The sequence below is a fragment of the Phoxinus phoxinus genome (assembly GCF_949152265.1).
Source record: "Phoxinus phoxinus genome assembly, chromosome: 6".
Lineage (NCBI taxonomy): Eukaryota > Metazoa > Chordata > Actinopteri > Cypriniformes > Leuciscidae > Phoxinus > Phoxinus phoxinus.
Genome location: NC_136881.1, coordinates 37828386 through 37849762, shown reverse-complemented (window position 1 = coordinate 37849762; position 21377 = coordinate 37828386). Strand labels below are relative to the sequence as shown.

The 21377-nt window shown below is 37.0% G+C and overlaps 2 protein-coding genes across 3 annotated transcripts in view; one reads left to right on the top strand and one right to left on the bottom strand.

The window, feature by feature from the left end:
* On the top strand, positions 1-12079 carry il15 (interleukin 15). Of its 2 annotated transcripts, none has more exons than XM_079616705.1 (6): positions 1-120; positions 4025-4119; positions 8195-8291; positions 8923-8967; positions 9088-9210; positions 10772-12079. In XM_079616705.1, exons 2-6 carry the CDS (start codon positions 4070-4072, stop codon positions 10901-10903), a joined length of 447 nt encoding a protein of 148 aa, XP_079472831.1. In that variant the 5' UTR covers positions 1-120; positions 4025-4069; the 3' UTR covers positions 10904-12079. The 2 variants fall into 2 exon arrangements, with proteins under 2 accessions (XP_079472831.1, XP_079472830.1); XM_079616704.1 differs by having other exon boundaries at positions 117-738.
* A 4181-nt stretch (positions 12080-16260) lies between these two features.
* inpp4b (inositol polyphosphate-4-phosphatase type II B) overlaps positions 16261-21377 on the bottom strand; it is a 183349-nt gene continuing 178232 nt past the window's right edge. Inside the window, exon 20 of the mRNA XM_079616181.1 lies at positions 16261-17613. Within this exon, the coding sequence (XP_079472307.1) occupies positions 17481-17613 (133 nt within the window). The 3' untranslated portion in view covers positions 16261-17480. The remainder of the gene's footprint in view (positions 17614-21377) is intronic.

Genomic DNA, 21377 nt, shown 5'->3' with positions numbered 1-21377 from the left:
GTGACACGTGGTCATGTGATGTCAACATGGCAGTACCCATAAGGGGGCGACCCGCTCTACATAAAATAAAACCGATTTTTTTTCCAAGTTAAAGCTTGATGACTGGAGTCTTCTTCTCGTGTAAGTGGAACATCTTTTTAATCGCATTTCTCCAAACTGCTATTCATTTCTTTCACAAATGACGTAGTAGGCTATATGACCTAATTATAGCTACAAGTCCATAATCGTATCTCGAGGTCTTATGTCAGTGGACTTTAAACCTTTGCTTCCAACAGCGATTCGCTTACATTAAAGCTAGTTTCTTTATGTATCCGAGAATAATGTAGCCTATGTTTAACACACAAACAAACGCGTTGCTGAGTTACATAAAAGGAAGAGGACTCGCGTTGCACTTTCCAGGGAAAACACGCATGTTGTTAAAGTGAAAGAGCTCCGTCCACAGGCTGCAATGGGCGTGTGTGTGTGTGTGTGTGAGACAGACAGCAGATTTGCTCAGCTCGCACACGGAGGAAGAAGTCTTCAGTGTGCACTCATGGATTAATATCCAACTGGAGTAATTAATAGGATTTTATACACCTCCACGACATACGACAAGGACTTTTACATAGCGAGATCATGTGAACTTCACGCAACTGTTGTGGTTGGCTTACCAACAAGCTCGTTTCGATGATTTTAATGACCCTCTTCATCGCCTTCATCGCAGGATTTTGGAATAGGCCACCAAAACTAAAAGCAAGGGTAGGAAATGCGCACTCGCGGTGCACTTTAATGTCACTCAGAGATTGTCAAATTATTGTTGAATGCATTTATATGTTGATAATGGTGATCATGCATGACCCATTGTGAGTGAAAATGGCAGATTAAATATCTACAAAATATATTTGAACCGTAAATATGTCGAACAGCATTGTTGTAAAACGTCCCATTTCAACGTATATAAAATGTGCAGGGAGACATTTTCTATTATATTTCTGTTTTCTAAAATAGATAAAATGTCTATTGACATTTTCTATTCTAGCTGAAATGTATTTATACATATTTAGGCTATATTTAAAACATAATTTTAATATGTACAAAGAAGGCTCAAAACTATTAATTATATGTTATATAAGTCTATTTTACAGCATGTACATTTTGGACATTTTACTTTTTAAAATATAAACGCCACTGCGTTGTTGCTATTATATTATGTTATATAGACATCAGATTACACTGTGCACATTGTGCAGTAAAGCGCAAATACAACGATAAAAACGTACAAGTACTTTACGGTTCGCATGTCATCTTGACTCAATCAAACTAGCAGGTGCACGCGCACTGTCACGCTATGCATTTCACGTTGCTTGTTAAATCCCATGCTATCAATTACGAAACGAAACTATTTCAAATAGGCTCGATGATCCTGAAGTGTTGCTCACTATTAATTTCTGTGAATCCTTATGGCAATTGCCATTTTAATGTCTAACACATTATTTTAAACTAAAGCATATCCTATAGGCTATTATGTTATCTTATTTTTTTGTTTTGCTAGTAAGTAGGATCTAATAGTGACTAGTATAATTGTTTTATTTCAGTACTAACTGTTTATTAGACACAATTATTTGTACTTTTATGTGTAAAATAATGTGGTTTGTTACCAGTGAGAATACTATAAGAAGTAATATCTGTACTGTGAAACTGAAATCGATACTGACTACTAAATAACTAGGGATGCATCGAAAGGAAACACTCGGACGAAAGCCGAATACCGAACGCGTTTTTTGGTGCATTTTTTCACATTTTTCTAATTTTGCATAAATTTAATAGTCAATGTGCTTTTTACTATTTTGTCTTGTTTTTTAAAGCTACACTGTGTAATTTTTTAAGTTGATTCTTAGCAAAAACCACTTTGTTCTTTCAAAATTATATGTGCTCATTATTGTATAATTACTTCAACCAACTAATCCAATAGCATCCAGCTGCAGCCCCGCAGACTCACCTCCGGCTGGACACCAGTGGCTGGACACCAGTGGATAGACAGCCTACGTCATTTCCATTTTCTCCTTCATTTCCGTTTCGCCGCTAATTTCCGTTTTCACAATTTTATTTCCTATTTTCACCTCTGGATTGACATATATTCATTTTATATTTTCACCTATGGATAGAGAGCATATTTATTTTCTGTTTTCACCAGTGGATAGACAGCATTCTCTGCAGGCTTTTGCACACATCTTTTCCATATTGTCATTTTACTTTTATGACTTAAAATATATAATATAAAAGCTGTGTGCAAATTGAAATATGATCTTTATCATATGTCTTTACATAAAACAATTCTCAATAATATACTTAATATTATAACATCAATAATTCATGCAAACTGCATACACAAGAACCGCCTCGAAAATATATATTGTTCAGATCATATCACTATTCTTTGTGACTTAAATTCAGCCTAGATCAATGGACTATAACGTTTTGTCGATACAACAGACTTGTACATGTTAATTGACCACAGTTTTTTGCCTTGCCCATTTGGATATTCATATTTATGTAGGCTTATTTTTTTGTTGTAAATGTAACCACTTCTGTTTTTTAAAATATACATAGATTCATATACATGATCAGACAATTTACCAAACAATCCAGATCAAATGAACACTTCATGGTTTTGCAATATTTATTGGAAATTACACAATCTGACCATCAGAATGAAGATGCCACAGTCAGGCCCGTACGGTTGTGGGGGAAGTCCCTATTTCAAGAGAAAATAAAACCTGAACAGTTCAAAATTTGAACTTTAAAAAACACGACATAGTACCTTGAAAACAAGACGATTTTTTTTAAATAGCTAGTTTTGTGCATTTGAATTCTGACATGACCTATAAATCATTGACAGTTTATTATTTTTTCTTACCGCTGACATCGGCATGGTGCGTCAAATTTGAAAAGTGAATGACGATACGGAAATGACGTCAATTTGAAAAGGAAATGACGTCTGCTGTCCATCCACTGGTGTCTAGCAAGAAGTGAGTCTGCGGGGCGTCAGCTGGATGCTTCTCAACTAATCAAGCATCCTCGTAAGCGTAGAATCTGCCATTTATAATACATACGAGCAAGCTGCTCGAATGGCGGAAGCCATGTTGCACCTCCATCTTGAAAATACATTAGCCAAAGAGGGACATACCTGGAAACTCAAGCTTCGCTTTTCGCGTTTTTACACTCAGTGGCACCGTGACGAATGCGAGCGGGATATTACTCGCGACTGCCGGCAGATTTGAAATAATACGGCCACCTTGGAGTTAAAACGCCCTCGGAATGGGAGGGGCTAGAAAGTAATATTCAGTTGGTAGTCATATACAATTTCCCCGCTAGATGGGAGTACATTTTACACAGTGTAGCTTTAAAGAAGAAAAAAAATATCAAAATCTTTTAACATTACAGCATTACAATTATGTTACATTATACCTACAGAGCGCAATATAACTTGTAATAAAAATTTTTTTGCCATCTTTGACCCCCATCCCCCCCCCCCTTCTTCAATAGCCTATATTAGGCCTATAACTAACTGCTGAAAGAATGTAATGTACTTTGAATGCCTACAAAAAAAATGCAAACATTTATTTCATCATATCGATATATATATATAATTATATTAATATAATATATAGATCCCTGTAATTTACAAAAAGACACAAGTAGCATAAAGATATATAGGTTTAAGCAATAAATGGCTTGCCAGAAACATGCATGTTCACTTGGTAAATGTTCACATGGTAAACAGTGTTGCTTTGTCAGTGTTTCTCAATTAATGATAAGTGCTGAATGGCATGAATGGTTAGTTCCATGTGGCTTATGACCAGTTGAGATTTAAACCCTTGTGTATTTATTTACCGTAGTTCAGTTTTTGTGTTTTAGTTTGCACTTTGTTTCCAGGAACTGTTATTCTTTCAAACAAATGAAAGAATCACTTCTCTATCTGTGGGGTTTTTGGCAGCACTTTGGATCCTTCTGAGTATTAAAAAAAGTGTGTGATTTCTTGCAGAGAACTGGAAGATGTGTGTGTAACCCTTGGTGCTTTGAGAACCACATGGAATGCCTTTTGAACTCAGAGGTTTGGAATTCTATCTTAATTCTGAGGTATATCTAAGAAATTAGACTGCTTATTTATTTTGCTAATTATGTGTAAATCTGGCACGAACCATAGAGTGGGTTGCAAAAACCAGTTGTACCACTGGAAAAAAAAAAATCCGGGTAGAGACCATTTTCACTTAGAAATTGCACAAATAATTACAGAAATGAAGAAAAGACAATTAACACATTGAATTAAATGTGATTTTTTTTTTTTTACTGAAATAGTGTTTTCTTCTAAAACATACCCCAATAATCTTTATTTTATTACAACTCCGAAAAATCATTATTATTGCACACAAAAAAAAAAACTTAATTCAACACCTTTTGTGACAATGTGCCCCAATAGCAGGTAATGTTGATAATTAAAGGGATAGTTCACCCAAAAATGAAAATTCTGTCAGTAATTACTCATCCTCATGTTGTTCCAACCCTTTCTTTCATCTCCAGAACACAAATTAAGATATTTTTGATGAAATCTGAGAGCTGGCTCAATCCTCCATAGGTTTCTATTGTAATTGAAACTTGCCGGCCCAGAAAAGTTAGTAAAGACATCGTTAAAATAGTCCACGTGACTACAGTGGCTCAACCTTAAAGTAACATTGGAAATTTTCCAACTCCCCTAGAGTTACACAGCTGAGTTTTACCGTTTTCGAATCCATTCAGCCGATCCTATTTAAAACTTGACACTAGTTACATCGTGTACTAAGACCGACAGAAAATGAAAAGTTGGGATTTTCTAGGCCGATATGACTAGGAACTATACTCTCATTCCTGAGCAATAATAATCAAGGAACTGCCGTACCAGCAGCGCTCTGATATTACAGACTTAGTGCCGGTCACGTCTCCTTGATTATTACGCCTAGAAAATCTAAACTTTTCATTTTCCGTCGGTCTTAGTACACGATGTAAAGGAAGAGTCAAGTTTTAAATAGAAAAAATATCGAAACTCTGTGGTCATTTTTTGAGAGAGATGCTAACGGACTAATCAGATTCAATGATCTATGCTAAGCTATGCTAAAAGTGCTACCGGCAGACCCGGAGATCGGCTGAATGGATTAGAAAACGGTAAAACTGTTTAACTCTAGGGGAGCTGGAAAATTTCCAAAAAAAAAGTGTTCCTTTAAGTTTTATCAAGCGACAAGAATACTTTTTGTGGTAGATAGGTCTCGATGAAATGTTTAAAATGGTTCCACAGTGTGCATTTCCTGGATGTCCGAATTGTGAGAAACCAACGAGAAACGTAAAAGTGCCTTACCAATGACGCAAAATGAACGGCTTACCTTTCACACTTTCCCATGAAATGATCGTGGGCCTCATCTTCTCAGTTCACTTCTCTTCTCTGGGCCGGCAGATATTAATAACCCAGCAGCCTGGAGGAGTGAGACCGCTCTCAGATTTGATTAAAAAATATCTTAATTTGTGTTCGGAAGATGAAAGAAAGGGTTGGAACATCATGAGGGTGAGTAATTACTGACATAATTTAAATTTTTGGGTGAACTATCCCTTTAATTATGGGGTAAGATGTCACATTTTCCTTTCATTAAATAGTCCGTATGAAACATAAAACAATTCTTGAAACGGCAAATATAGAAGAAAAACAGTTGTTGTGGCCATGAGAAGTTGTGCTGAGTCATTTGTATAACATAATAATATATAAACACATTGCAACTTTTCCCGACCTGACGTTTATGAAAGAAAAAACCCTGAGAACACAGTTCAGATCTACCTTCATAATATACATATGCTATATATAAATGACATTTGTCCAATTGGACTTTTGACTCTTTATAGTTCTTGAGTTTATAATTGTTGAGATACAGCCCTTGTGACAGTCTGACGCACTAGATGCGTTGAATCATCGGAGATTTCTGAACAGAAGTCCAGTTTAAATGGCCCTTTATCTGGCGAGAGTGCATTAGCTAAGCGTGCACGTCTGCACAACATTCCCACACGACCTGTAATATGAATCTACAAGAGCAATCTCTGCCTCGCTGTGCAAACAACACTACTGCAGTCTGCACAAAGTTGTCTGGCCTTTTCATGTTTCCTACAATGAAAAGGGCGGAGAATTGTGACCTTGAAAAGTGTTTAGATATCAGATTTAGATTTCAATTCTATCACCACAATGGTGTTTGAAAAAAAAAGCTGTGTAAAACTTGACTCACTTTTAAAGGAACACTCCACTTTTTTTGGAAATAGGCTCATTTTACAACTCCCCCAGAGTTAAACAGTTGAGCTTTACCGTTTTCGAATCCATTCAGCCGAACTCCGGGTCTGACGGTACCACTTTTAGCATAGCTTAGCATAGATCATTGATTCTGATGAGTCCAGTAGCATTTCTTTCAAAATGGCCAACGAGTTTCAATATTTTTCCTATTTAAAACTTGACTCTTCTGTAGTTAAACCGTGTACTAAGATCGACGCAAAATGAAAAGTTGCGATTTTCCAAGCCTATATGGCTAGCTACTCTCATTCCGGCGTAAGAATCAAGGAACTGTGCGGCCTATGTAATAAAATTTACTAAAGCGTAATGATATGACGAAGCACCTGAAAATAGTCCCCAGCTCGGTAACTTCCAACATGACCGGGACTAAGTTTGTGTAGTTTTTAGGCGGCAAATTAGGTTTCCTGTGCGATTAGCCATGGTTCTGTGCGTAGTAAAGTACATGTCATCTAAATCGTCTCTCACAAATGTCTCCATGCTACAAGGCACGCTCCCTGTGCAAGCAGGTTGTCACGTTGGTTTGTTGACAGCAAGTGCTTCGTCATATCATTACGCCTGCTGCACCCATGGTACGGCCGCACAGTTCCTTGATTCTTACGCCGGAATGAGAGTAGCTAGCCATATAGGCTTGGAAAATCGCAACTTTTCATTTTGCGTCGATCTTAGTACACGGTTTAACTACAGAAGAGTCAAGTTTTAAATAGGAAAAATATTAAAACTCGTTGGCCATTTTGAAAGAAATGCTACTGGACTCATCAGAATCAATGATCTATGCTAAGCTATGCTAAAACTGGTACCGTCAGACCCGGAGTTCGGCTGAATGGATTCGAAAACGGTAAAGCTCAACTGTTTAACTCTGGGGGAGTTGTAAAATATCCCTTTAACTCTTTCCCAGCCATTGATGGAAATTTCCGGCAATCTGTGTTTTCACAGTTATACGGTAGGGGGCGCTATTACACATCTTCTGAAAGAGTACAGACTCTCCGGATGAAAAACACAGGAGAAGAAGAAGCAGAAACAAGCGATAAAAGCATTGTAGCCGTTAACAATAACATGATTTTCTCAGCTTTTTGTTCTATTTATGAAAAAGAAGGCATGAAGCTGGAATAAAACGGGTTGTTTTGTTTTGCTCTGTTCCTTCCTTTGATATATTGCATGTTCAAATATTCATACAACAAAATATTCCGGGGGCCAGTTTTTTTTGTTGTTGAAAATTTTCAAAAATGCCGGCAGGGAAAGAGTTAAAGGTTCTATATAAAGGAGAAATGTCTTAAATTATTAGATATAAAAATGAATAAAAAACCAAAACTTTTGGACTAAATCCATGAAATTATGTTTATATGAAGCTTTAAAGTTCTATCGGTTTTCTTCTAAAAGTTTACTTTGTCCTACAATACCTTCTTTTGGCCAAACTGCACATGGAGATGGTGACAGTAATGCATTAAACTTACTGAAAAAAGTAAAATGTGGATTATTAATAGTTATGATTCATTCAAATACCAAGGGAGTATCTGATTACAAATGCACTATTGGTGAACATCTGTGTGCGGTGTATATTTCTGCTTATTGGAGGATTGTGTCATTAGTTTAGTAACATGATATGACCAGCCTCTGTTGAAATCAGTGCTTTGCACAACGTACAGATGTATAATAACACTGATAATTATCATAAATGTTGCTTGAGCATCAATTGTCTGTTACTCTCTGGACAACTTTAGTGCCTCACTAGTTGAAAGCGCAACACGTGGCATGGCTTGCGGAGGTTAAGTGATTATAATGGCTTGTGATTGCAGGATTGTTGAGCATTTTAACTGATGGCATATAACGATTCTGTTTATGTATTTTGTGTATGTTCAGCTGTCTAAGTGCTCTATTGCCCATGGCTGAAGGTCAAGCAATGCAGGCGCTGCTAGACCTCCAGGAAGCACTAAAAAAGACGGAGCAATTATTCAATGTAAGCGTGAAATATGATATTATAATGCGTTATGAAACTTAAGGAGGAACTGCACAGTCGAGTTAACTTAGTTTTGTGTCATAATCGCTGTTTTGTGCTGTCTTTCCCCTGCTATATATATATATACATACATGTGTGACCCTGGACCACAAAACCAGTCACATGGGTACATTTTTTTTACATTGAGATTTATACATCATATGAAAACTGAATAAATAAGATTTCCATTGATGTATGGTGTGTTAGGATAGGACAATATTTGGCTGAGATGCATATATTTGATAATCTGGAATCTGAGGGTGCCAAAACAATTGAGAAAATCTCCTTTAAAGTTGTTCATTTATGTTCACGATTGTGCTGCATTCACTCACAATACATGTTTTATATATTTACGGTAGGAAATTTACTAAATATCTTCATGGATCATGATCTTTACTTAATAATATCATGATTTTTGGCATAAAAGAAAAATCTATAATTTTGACCCATACAATGTATTGTTGGCTATTGCCACAAATATACCCGTGCGACTCGTGACCGGTCTAGTGGTCCAGGGTCACACACACATATGTGTAAACCATCTGGCTTTATCATTCAGAATCCTAATTTCCAAAAACATCTTCTTTTCCAGAAATCAGAAGCACTCTTGTACACTCCAAATACTGAGGATATCAATGTAAGTTCATTTATATAGGAAATGAAAACAGTTGGACAAAATGTGAGCCAACAAATGACTTTAGTAACACTGTTATAAAATTCTGCATAAACCCAATCCCGTGTTATTGTGTGTCTGCAGGATTGCACGTATAAGCTTATCGACTGTTTTGTGATGGAGATGAACGTTCTCTTGCATGAGGAAGACCCAGAAAATTATTACCAGCCCATGATAGAGACAACTTTAAACGAATATAGTAAACCTGTAAGTCAAAGCAATAACCACAGTGTGTGTGTGTGTGTGTGTGTGTGTGTGTGTGTGTGTGTGTGTGTGTGTGTGTGTGTGTGTGTGTGTGTCGGGGTTGTGCATCATTCAGAATTGGCTAAATATTGAAGCAGCAGAATTGTAGTGTGTGTGTGTGTGTGTGTGTGTGTGTCGGGGTTGTGCATCATTCAGAATTGGCTAAATATTGAAGCAGCAGAATTGTAGTGTGTGTGTGTGTGTGTGTGTGTGTGTGTGTGTGTGTGTGTGTGTGTCGGGGTTGTGCATCATTCAGAATTGGCTAAATATTGAAGCAGCAGAATTGTAGTGTGTGTGTGTGTGTGTGTGTGTGTGTGTGTGTGTGTGTGTGTCGGGGTTGTGCATCATTCAGAATTCAGAATTGTAACTCATTTTTTAAATAATGCATTTTTTCCCCAGCATAAATGACTCATAAACATGTCTATACACACAATATATGGAGCATTTCCAACATAAGATTATATTAATAATCAACCTTTGAAATGGCATTACAGAAATGTGCATTTAAAGTAACAGTTCACCCAAAAATGAAAACAATCCCATGATTTACTCGCCCTCAAGCCATCCTAGGTGTGTATGTATGACTTTCTTCTTTCAGACGAACACAGTTATATCAAAAAATATCTCTTGAACGTTGCCGTAAGCCAGTGATTATAGTTTATAAAGTTAAAAATATATATATTTTTCTTACACAAACGCAGTTTTGGCCTTTATTAACCCCCAGGAGTCGTATGGATTACTTTTATGATAGATGGATGCACTTTTATGGGCTTTTTTGGTCCCATTCACTCCCATTATACAGCTTGGATGAGCCAGGATATATTTTAATTGTGTTTGGCTGTGAGGGATAATTATGGGATACATTTTTTTTCTTCATATTTTCATATATATACTTTTTTTGTTTATTATTAGTACACTTGTGTGAAATATTAATATAAATAATATTATATATTAAAATATTATAAATAATATTTATAAAGTTTATATATAAAATGAGCTCTGAAAACAATATGGTGGACATTTTGTGGTGTGTCTTATACACTGTGTGGCTGCGATTAGTTATAACAACTTAAAATTTGTTGAGATAACTTAAATATCCAACTTAACTAAACTAAACTAAAGTTAACTAAACGTAATATTTTAAGTCAAGCATGAACACATACTTTTTAAAGTTGAAACAATGTTGGATTTTAAGTTGTGATAAATAATCGCAGCAAATTTTTTTTTACAGTGTGGCTGATTACTGTTAGTCTTATCATTAGACAAATAATTCTGCATAATATCAGAAAATAAATGTGCGCAATTAGTTCAAATTGATTCAATGTTTGTTCCATAACTTAATCAATTCCTAGCTGATAAAAGAAAAGAAAAAACGAATCGTCCTGTTATTCCAATTCAAGTTCACGGTCATGAATCGAAAATGATCCAAATCTTCAATTCTGAAGGATGTTGATATGTATAACGATAAATGATGGTCATGTTGCTAATGAGTGTGTGTGTGTGTGTGTGTGGACTGCTTCCACAGGAGTGTAAAAAAACATACTACTGTGAACAAGAACTCACCAAACCCATGGTTTTCTTTGAGAGGATGACCACATTTCTCCAGAAACTGTCATCGATGTGCCATAAAGAAAACAAGAATGTAACATGTGATTAGAATCATACTTTATCTCACTGATTGCATGTACAATAAGCTCATTTATCTATTATCATTTTAAATTATGCTAGTGTCTTTTTTATTATTACTATTTATATCTCTTCACTCTGAAAGTGTCACTTTGTTAATACTGTAAGAATATATTTTGTATCAAAGGGGTTTTGTGAATAATTGTTGAACTGTGAATGTCTTCTAAATGTACAGAATTTTAAGGTGAAATATTAAAAATTGTTTAATGTAATATAGCTTTTATATATTGTTTTATATTCCATGTATTGCTACATTAAAGCATGTTTTATTAACAGAAATAGTTGTTTGTTGGCATGTTGAGGTGAATTGGATTGGTTTCTTATCTCAATATTTATGCATTTGCTCTGAGAAGTGGATTAGAAAAGGGTGATTTAAAAATACACATTGGAAATCACCCACTGACATAACTCTGTCTGGAGGAATCGCAAGGGCCGATATTATTATTTTAAACTTTGAGGAACAAAGAGCATCTATTATTTTGCTTATCTAAGGAATTTCCTGTGGAAGTGTTCTGTGAACTCCACGCCTGTCCCAAGAGAGCCAACTTCTTGTTCATGGCAGAACAGAAATATTCATAAACTACTTATGCAATATCAATCAGTAGGTTGAAAATAATGGTTGAATTATTTCAGCATTAGTTATTCGGCTGCTTACCTGATGTTGAGCTGGTTGATGCTGCAGGTGATCAGGGCCCGTTTCAAATATGAGGTTCAACCAACTCTTGAGTTAAAGTTTCCCAGCAGTCAATATCTTTTCCCTTAAAACTCATCTTTGATCACCAAAATTACATTTAAATGTTTTTTTTTCCTTGAAAAAATTATTAATCACGCCTTAAAATAGCTTGAATGTAACTCTACACCCCTGTCTCATTTAGTATGGTTCTATGAATATGCAAATGAGCCCCGCCTCCACTCACTCACAGCCGCTCAGAGATCCACTGGTTGACGCTCACACGTTGATCTGATTGGTTACAAGGTTGTTTGTGACGTCAGAAACACGGATCACTGCAGTTTTAAGCAGAAAATACTCCGCAATGGTGTTGAGTTATGATTTACACATGGTTTGTCTTAAATCGCATTAAAAACACCACATATACATATAAACAACATTAAAAACTTTTATTTTAACCACATTTTCATGGAATCCCACAGGAAAAAAAGAAAAAAGAAGAACGTGGCAGTAGCTAAAAATGAAGTATAAAACATAACTCAATCAGGTAAAGCTTTAATCATAAGGTTCATTGGGGTACATGACTTTACAAACATTTGACATGTTAAATAAATATAATTCAGTGTCTATTAAAATGTGCAGTAGCCTTTTCCATTATCTAACGCTCTTTTCACATAATGAAATGTTGAAAACCGGTTACATTTTTTAATTAGGGTAGCCTAATGAAATTAACAATTGGTTTCTAATCAGCCAACAGCAAGAAGGCAGAGGTTTGCAAAATGGTCGGATGAAGCAGAGATGGCCACAATACCAAGTATTTGAAAAATATTAAAAAATACAAGAAGAAGAAAATAAACAAAGGCCCATACACACCAACGACGACATGCAGAAAACGATAAAGATGTAAACGTTAGCATAGTTCTTCTAAAAATCGTTCTCAATATTAAAGATTAGCAGGAGAGTTTACACGCCAGCTATAATAACTGCACAGAGACACGATATAGTTGGATTCACTTTCAGACCGATTTTTTTCCAGCTGATGAACGATGAAAAGACTGACAGCCAATCAGAATCCATCCTGCTTTAACGAGCTCGAGTATTTAAAGTGACAGACGCACTCGGAATAAACCGTCCGCCGCTGTGTGGACGCTAATGTTATCTTTATAGGTGTAAAAGGGCCTTTACTGTTACTTTTGTATTCGTAGGAAATAAATAAATAAATAAATAAATAGTGGACCAAATAAATAGTGAATAATTTGTGTTTGGCCTATTTAACAGCTGTGGTGGTGGTGGTTAAGGGCTCTTACCCATCTGGCGCATTCTTCCATACAGTAATCTGCTTCACTTCCGGAAGGAGCGATATTGGGAATATCGAATATGTCATCTAACAACCACATTGGATATCTTAAAGGAAATCCAAGTAATTAGGTTGCTTCCAGAGGTCGCAGCAATGTTATAAAGTGAACGCCTTAGCCTCATTTAAAGCGATGTCTACACCACTGACCCATACTGACTGTATAGCTACTGACCTGCAATCCTGTGAAGATCATCTTTAATGGCTCTCGCGGGTTTGTGTTCAGGAAACAACAAAACTGTCAGGAAGAGCATGAGAGCGAGGCACACTACTAATGTGCTCTGCATCCCTGATGTTATATAAACTACCTATTTGCTAGCCTATACCACTCATAAATAAATAAAATATGCATGTGGATATGGCAAAAGAAAAAAAAATCTCTCCTGACGTAAAAGTAACTCCCTACGAATGAATAAAGCCTCCATACCGGATCATGTAGGCCTATGTAAGAACATGCTATTTTTGTCATGATGAAAATGTACTGGGGTGCGCAACAAAGTGAACATTTTTGTCTTGTTGTTTCCAGTCAAAACATCTGAAGATACTTAAATCAAAATGGATTTTCTACACATGAAAAGGACACTTGCTTCCTGGAAGAAGAAGAATAAACAGAGTTTCCCTGATTTCATTCCAGGGTGAACATACTTTCACTTTTACACTTTCACTGTTCCCTTTCTGAAACGCTGTTGACTTGGTCTCGGACCTGAAAGCCGAGGACTGTCCGTCAAGAAGTTACACACTGCTGTGCTGACGAATGAACGGGCTCCCATAGGACGGATGAATGCCAGCTTTAGGAGGGAATGTGTTATAAGCAATGCATACAACCATTTCTGAATTATTACCTAATTACTTTTGGCATACAACACATCCATTACGAGGGGCGGATACAGTATACATCCGCTACTTCAATGTATCCTGCGCTCAAATCGTAAACTGTTTTAAATTATCCAAACTATATTTACTTAAGAAAAACTGTGTAAGATGTAAAGACTAGTTTTCGGTCTTAACATCTTGAATTATACAGTGCTATACGTTTAGACACCCATGCTAAAGTTGCCTAAAAAGAGGAATAAAAAATAATTGAATGCCTTAAAGGGTAACTAAACACTAAACCAACTTTTTTTAGTTAATGATCTGTACGAATGGAGCTTCATAAATGCTGTTCATTGATTCGAGTACTTTTTTTAACATTTGAGTATAAAGTGTTTTAATTTTCAAATATATGGTGTAAAAACGTCTGAGTGCTGCCCTCTTCAGGTTAAACGGAATCTCCTGAAGTAGGGGTACTCTCTGACGTAGGGTACTCTCTGACGCTGCGAGCTCACCACGCCCCTGGCAGCCCCTGGTATAAAAGCATCTGGTTCCGTCAACACCAGAGCGAGTCAGGAGCTGGAAATTGGAATTACGAGTTTTGAAAACGATCAGGATAGCGTATTTTAGCATCTAGTTAGCATAGCATTTATAGTTATTTAGATTATTTTGTGTAGCCTAGGTAGTTATTTAGCATAGTTGTTAGTGTTGTTAGAAGCATAGTTGGTGTAGATTTTTAGCATCAGCTTTATCTGTGTTTAGTACAGTGGTTAGGGTGGTATAGGTGTAGTGTTGCTGTATAACTTCCCACCAGACTTAGAAATTAGGCGCCAGTGTTTACATGCACTTGTGTGCCAAACGCTGCTCTTCCTGCATGGACTCCACAACCGCCGGCGCGTTTTGCTGGATATTTTTTTTCACATAGCGGCAAAATATGCTTAACGTAGGTCAATAGTAATAATAATCCTCTCAGATACTGGACCCATTCTCTCTAGCGCGGCTGCTTCGCTAGCATCGTCGGATGCCGATCGCGAGGCGGGAGTTAATGCGATGCGACACCGCAGTTTGAGCTAGCGGCTCGAATTGATATGGTTTTAGCTCTGTGTCCACAGACAATTCCTCCACTTCAGGTGAGAAAAGTCCTCAACTTTAAATGACCGCTCTGTTGCAAAGCTACTTGCGTCACTCTCCATCTTAGCGAGTCTGACAGCAGCTGTCAGTCACTGCGGGTCTGTCAATCACCCGCTCAGCCCCGCCCTCGGTTCGTCCGTTGGGCTCTGCCCACTTTTCCAGCATTTTTCAAATATTGCCAGTGGGTGGAGTCAGGCTCTGACCAGGGGTTTAGTTACCCTTTAATAAAAAAAAATGGGGAAAACTCCAACCTTTCAGGACACCAATTTTCTTTGTGAATGGATAATATATCGTAAATAAATGTTCTTCTTTAAAATACAGGGTGCATAAGTCAGGACACCCCTATGTTAAATTAGCAGAACTAGCATTTACTTTATTTTGTATTTATACATTTTAATTGTTCTTAACTTGAAATGTTTGAGTACACTAATTCATACAATTAACTTAAAACTTTCATGTAATCTCAATGTGAACACTTTAATTAGTGTAAATTTAGCTGGCTTTAACAAGCTAATCTGCTAACATGCTAATTGGTTATCATATTAGCAATAGTATGTTATACAGAAGCACTTGCTGTATGAGCGCAACAATATAAAGTTATTATTTGCTCTCAAATCAATCTCATGCACCACTCGTCACCATGATGGTAACTCCTTAAACCAACATTAACAGAAATTCTTCTAAATTAGCATAACAAAACATTAATAAATCTCCCCCTTAACATTAATCTTGCACAAAAAAGCAATATATTACACTTCATTTTAGCATTTACTCTCCCTTTCGAGTGCCGTCGGCAAAGCATGCTGGGAAATAGACATCCCAGCCGTTTCAGTTAAACTTAAGTTCGTCTAAATTAAAATAAATAATTTCATAAAACTCAAAACAATGAAACGGTTCGGTTTACTTAAAATATATCAGTTCTGTGAACTTGAAAGAAAAAGAAAGTGCTAAATACTCATAAAAGTTCATTTGACTGAACTAATTCGTTTAATTTAAGTTTGTCCTACTCAAACAAATTCATTATTTTGAGCGTTAGGGTTTACAGTGTGAAAGTTGCGGCTGGTCAGTTTGTGTGTAAATTCACGTTTTTAACCAATGTTTTCCACTTCTGATGTGGAAGCGATCAACGGCACAATGAGTCGGCTGACTTCAAAGCGGATCACTATAGCGCGGACTGATCAGCACAAGCTCAGCGATGAAATGTCAAGTGCTTTCTTTGTTGTTCTCCTCGTTTGTTTGTTTCTGAAATATGCAAGTCACTCGTTCCAGAGAGACGTTCTGTTCTGACGACAAACATGAATGTGATCAGGCAAGAATAATCAGACCAACTCAACCGTGAAAAAGGCACATCACATTTCTTCCAAAACATTTTGTTTAGCTTAAAGGATCAGTCATTATGAATCTGAAATTTTCAGTCATTATGAATTTCATGAAAACACCACATATTCGCAAATAAATGCATGAGTGCAAAATTATAGAAACATGTCCAAGAATCATAATAAAAAAACTTATATGACTGTGAAATGGCTTTATATACCAACACAATTATAAAAACATACAGTACACACTTTCAGAAAGGCCTCAATACAAAAAGAAAACAGTAACAACAAAAGATTTGTGGTGTTGAGACACATCTATACAGACATGATGACTGACGGGTGCAAACAAAGCGACATTCAGAACGATTCGCTTTTCACCTTTAATAGAAAACATTTGTATACACATTTGACATGTAAAAAAAAAAAGTATATTTACTATAGTTTACATTTAGTATTTTTAAATTATTTTTAAATAATGCACCGCATTGTTTCGTAAAACCATAAAAAAAGATTCTGTTTGAATATACTCTGCATATTTAAAACATAAAACATTAAAAAACGTAAAGAAGCAACTTTTCTGCTCCTCGTTGGATGTAATGTTCACGTGCACACACACTGTATGCACACAAACACATACACACACACACACTGTATGTACACACACACGCACGCACGCACGCACGCACGCACACACGCACACACACACACACACACACACACACACACACACACACACACACACACACACACACACACACACACACACACACACACACACACACACACAGCAGGGTTCAAAAGTCTGAGATTTACAACATGGTGAGTGAAAATTTAAATGAAGAGAAATTGGCCCGGTTTCACAGACAGGGTTTAGATAAAGCCAGGATTAGGCCTTAGTTTAATTATGACATTTAAGTAGCTTTTATAAACGTGCCTTAAAAACATTACTGATGTGCATCTTGAGACAAAACAATGACACTGACATATTTTAAGATGCATCAATGCAAGTTGCTTTCAGTTATAACCGCTCAAACATGCATTTGGTTTAACTTTAGGTTTAAACCTCGTGTGTGAAACCGGGCAATGAAGTATTTGGTACATAAGGCTTTGCACAAGTGCTTCTGTCATTAAATCATTATTTATAAATATATTCTTAAATATATATATATTTTATTAATTCCATATAGTTTTTTGATGGACAAAAAAAGATTTTCAATGTGGACTTTTGAGCCTCGCTGAATCTCTAGATAACAATAGTGGCGCTTCATGAGTCCACCTTCCCATACGTCCCCTCTGGAGGCCGGTAGTATTTGGGAAAGGCCATCAGCTGGAGCATGTTGAAAGCATATTTTCTGCACTTTATATTCTTTTGCACATTCTCAATCCGGCAGCCTTCTCTGATGAGGGGAAGATGAAGACAGAAAGAAAGAAAAAGGAAAGGGATGATGATGAGGACGATGAAATCATAAACTATCCAAAACAACAGTGCAAAAGCCTCAGTGTTTCTACCTGACAGTTAATATGTGAAGAATGAGGAAACATTTCGATTCTGCTCAATAAATGACACTTCAATTATGAAAGCGTAATGCAAAAGATCTGTGACGTTCGTGGTGCGTCATTAGAGCGAGTCGAAAACAAAACTCACTTCCTTCTGATGGGAAAACATGCATCTGCTAAAATGCTTCGCATTTAAGATCAACAAAAAACATCTTGGTTTTGGTTTTATTTTAAAGGAATGATTTACCCAAAATGAGCATTCAGGCATAATTTACTGTACTTGCCCTCATGCCTTTCCAAACCTGTCATGCTTAACCAAGAAATAAACATGAGGGTGGAAGACATGAGGGTTCAGACAGATAAATATGACCAGAAAACCTCGGTTCGAGCGCTCAAAGTGAAAGTATACAACTTGTTAGTTGCTATAGTGATAATCCCCGTAAACATACAGTGGCCAGTCCTGTACGAAACACACAGTTATTGGTGAGAAGCACTCAAGGAAGCCAGTAAGAAGTTAGACGCAGCTGGGTTATAGCATAATCAGCAGTTTATTGGTATTTTGCAAGCAAAAAAACAAGACTTAAAATGAGCCACACCACCAGCAGGTGCGAGCTGACGAGCAGAAGGGCGATGGGATAGAAGTGGCGGGACGCCGGCTTGTTAATAGCTATGGATCCCGCTTCAGGGTCGTCCCATTGGGCAACCTCTCCCTGGGCCAGGAGACCGCTGAGCGTTCCCAGACGAGACGACAGAGAGAAACAAGCAAACATCCAACAGGAAGTTAGTTCAATGCGTCCGTTTGGACACACACACGCACAAACAAATTCAAGAAAAGGTGAAATGGGTTAGTCCGACATAGACACACAAACACACACACATTCAACAAAATGCCAATAAACACCGATTTTAAAATGATGACTCTGCTCTGATTGGTCAGATGGCCCAGTCTGTTGTGGTTGGTCTACTCTGCTCTGATTGGTCAGATGATCCAGTCTGTTGTGGTTGGTCTACTCTGCTCTGATTGGTCAGATGATCCAGTCTGTTGTGATTGGTCTACTCTGCTCTGATTGGTCAGATGATCCAGTCTGTTGTGATTGGTCTACTCTGCTCTGATTGGTCAGATGATCCAGTCTGTTGTGATTGGTCTACTCTGATTGGTCAGATGGCCCAGTCTGTTATGATTGGTCTACTCTGCTCTGATTGGTCAGATGGCCCAGTCTGTTATGATTGGTCTACTCTGCTCTGATTGGTCAGATGACCCAGTCTGTTGTGATTGGTCTACTCTGCTCTGATTGGTCAGATGATCCAGTCTGTTGTGATTGGTCTACTCTGATTGGTCAGATGGCCCAGTCTGTTATGATTGGTCTACTCTGCTCTGATTGGTCAGATGGCCCAGTCTGTTGTGATTGGTCTACTCTGCTTTGATTGGTCAGATGGCCCAGTCTGTTATGATTGGTCTACTCTGCTCTGATTGGTCAGATGATCCAGTCTGTTGTGATTGGTCTACTCTGCTTTGATTGGTCAGATGGCCCAGTCTGTTGTGACTGGTCTACTCTGCTCTGATTGGTCAGATGGCCCAGTCTGTTATGATTGGTCTACTCTGCTCTGATTGGTCAGATGATCCAGTCTGTTGTGATTGGTCTACTCTGATTGGTCAGATGGCCCAGTCTGTTATGATTGGTCTACTCTGCTCTGATTGGTCAGATGGCCCAGTCTGTTGTGATTGGTCTACTCTGCTCTGATTGGTCAGATGGCCCAGTCTGTTGTGATTGGTCTACTCTGCTCTGATTGGTCAGATGGCCCAGTCTGTTGTGTTTGATCTACTCTGCTCTGATTGGTCAGATGGCCCAGTCTGTTGTGATTGGTCTACTCTGCTTTGATTGGTCAGATGGCCCAGTCTGTTGTGACTGGTCTACTCTGCTCTGATTGGTCAGATGGCCCAGTCTGTTGTGATTGGTCTACTCTGCTCTGATTGGTCAAATTTTTTTTTTTTAAACTTAATAAAATTACTAAACTATATATTTTTACAGATGCAGAACACCATACTACAATAATCTTGTACTGATTCAACAGCAAATAAACAACGTCAACTGACTTGTTTACAAATATAATAAGCAGAATTATGCAGTCTTTCTATTGTGTCGTGCACACAGACAAACACAGTGCAACAAGTGTAGTAATCGCAAAACTAATCACCATTTTCAAACAGGTTTCCCAAACATTCCCGTATAAGCCGTAAGTTACAAAGTAAGGCACAAGATAGGTTTTAAATGCTCACTATCAATAACCGATTTCTGTTTTTTAACACCAATTCACAATTCTTATGTTGACAGCATGATATTGTGCAAATATTGTGTTAAAATACCTGTCAATCATAGTAAGCTGTGTTCATATTGAGTTAAGTTTTATATGAATAAAAAATAAATAAATCCGGAGCTCTATTTATAGATGCACGCTAAGTTCAATCGAGGTGACCTGCATCTGATTCAGGACGCCAAGAGAACACACATTGTTCGTCCGCTGTTATGCTTTTGAAAAGGAATGAAAGAGTTTTGTTTTTGTCCCAGATTTCCACAATCTCTCATTGAAATGTCACAGTAAATCTATACAGGCGAGTGAACGCCACACAGGTTGACATCAATCCAAATTTGTCACAATATGTGTCAGCTCAACTTTCTTCTTAAGCTTTAAACTATTTTCTGCAGACCGGTTCTGCTACGTCAAATCAACAGCCTTCTCATCTGCCATTGCAAAACAAGCAAACCTGAAGCCTTCAGGGCATCAACACCCAACACAACTAATACGAGAATCGCCCATCAGCGCAGACGCTTCACACTCCACATCACACACACCATAAGCATCTTTAGTAGGTTCTTACGGCTTTGGGAAGGAAACTTTGCAAATCATTGTGCTTATTTTCTCTGAAAAGTTCATGCCTCATTAGAGCATTTCAAATATTCAAAAATGAAAAGTACTCCTGTGTAGCGTCTGGACCAATCAGACACACACTAATTATTCATTATATTTAATGAATAATCCAGCAAACTCACTCTCCCAACAAAGATCTATGAAACTTTATGAAAACTTCCCCATGAAATGAATATTTGGCCTGTACTTGTACTCAATCTTTTGATCGAGATATACTTAAAAGTATAATTAAGTATTCAAAGTATACACTGTAAAAATTAATACGCTATATCTACTCAATAAAATTGTGGTAACAGATTACAAGCAATATTATTAATTAAATTTAACAAATTAGAATTGAGTAATAATTAAGCAAATGAATTCCTTAAAATGTAACCATTTAAAATGAGTAAAATTTACAAAACACATTTTTTTTAAAATAAAAATATCTGAATAACAGACAGACGATGAATTAAGAACTCTTTATGTTTTATTGCCAACATTGAAGACACCTGATGATAACAAGCAGAATCACTGAAGGAGAAAACCGCAATTTAACAGTGTTTGTTTTAGTTGGGCTCTTGACCCTTAAATCATTAACTTTAGATTTAGTTTGGCTGCTGTACCTGAGTTATAACAGCAGATGAACAAATAGAAAAGGTGATCTGATGTATTTTAACATGATCATTATTTCACAATCATTTGACCTGAATCAGCGAACTCATATAGAGCCAAATTTCTGAGTTAGGTTTACTTT

Bases quoted from the DNA above. Each gene is read 5' to 3' on its own strand.
- il15 (XM_079616704.1), top strand. From the start codon at position 667: ATGATTTTAATGACCCTCTTCATCGCCTTCATCGCAGGATTTTGGAAT. The intron at 739-4,024 runs GTAGGAAATGCG...GATTTCTTGCAG, and splicing joins CACCAAAACTAAAAGCAAGG to AGAACTGGAAGATGTGTGTG. The intron at 8,292-8,922 runs GTAAGCGTGAAA...CTTCTTTTCCAG, and splicing joins AGACGGAGCAATTATTCAAT to AAATCAGAAGCACTCTTGTA.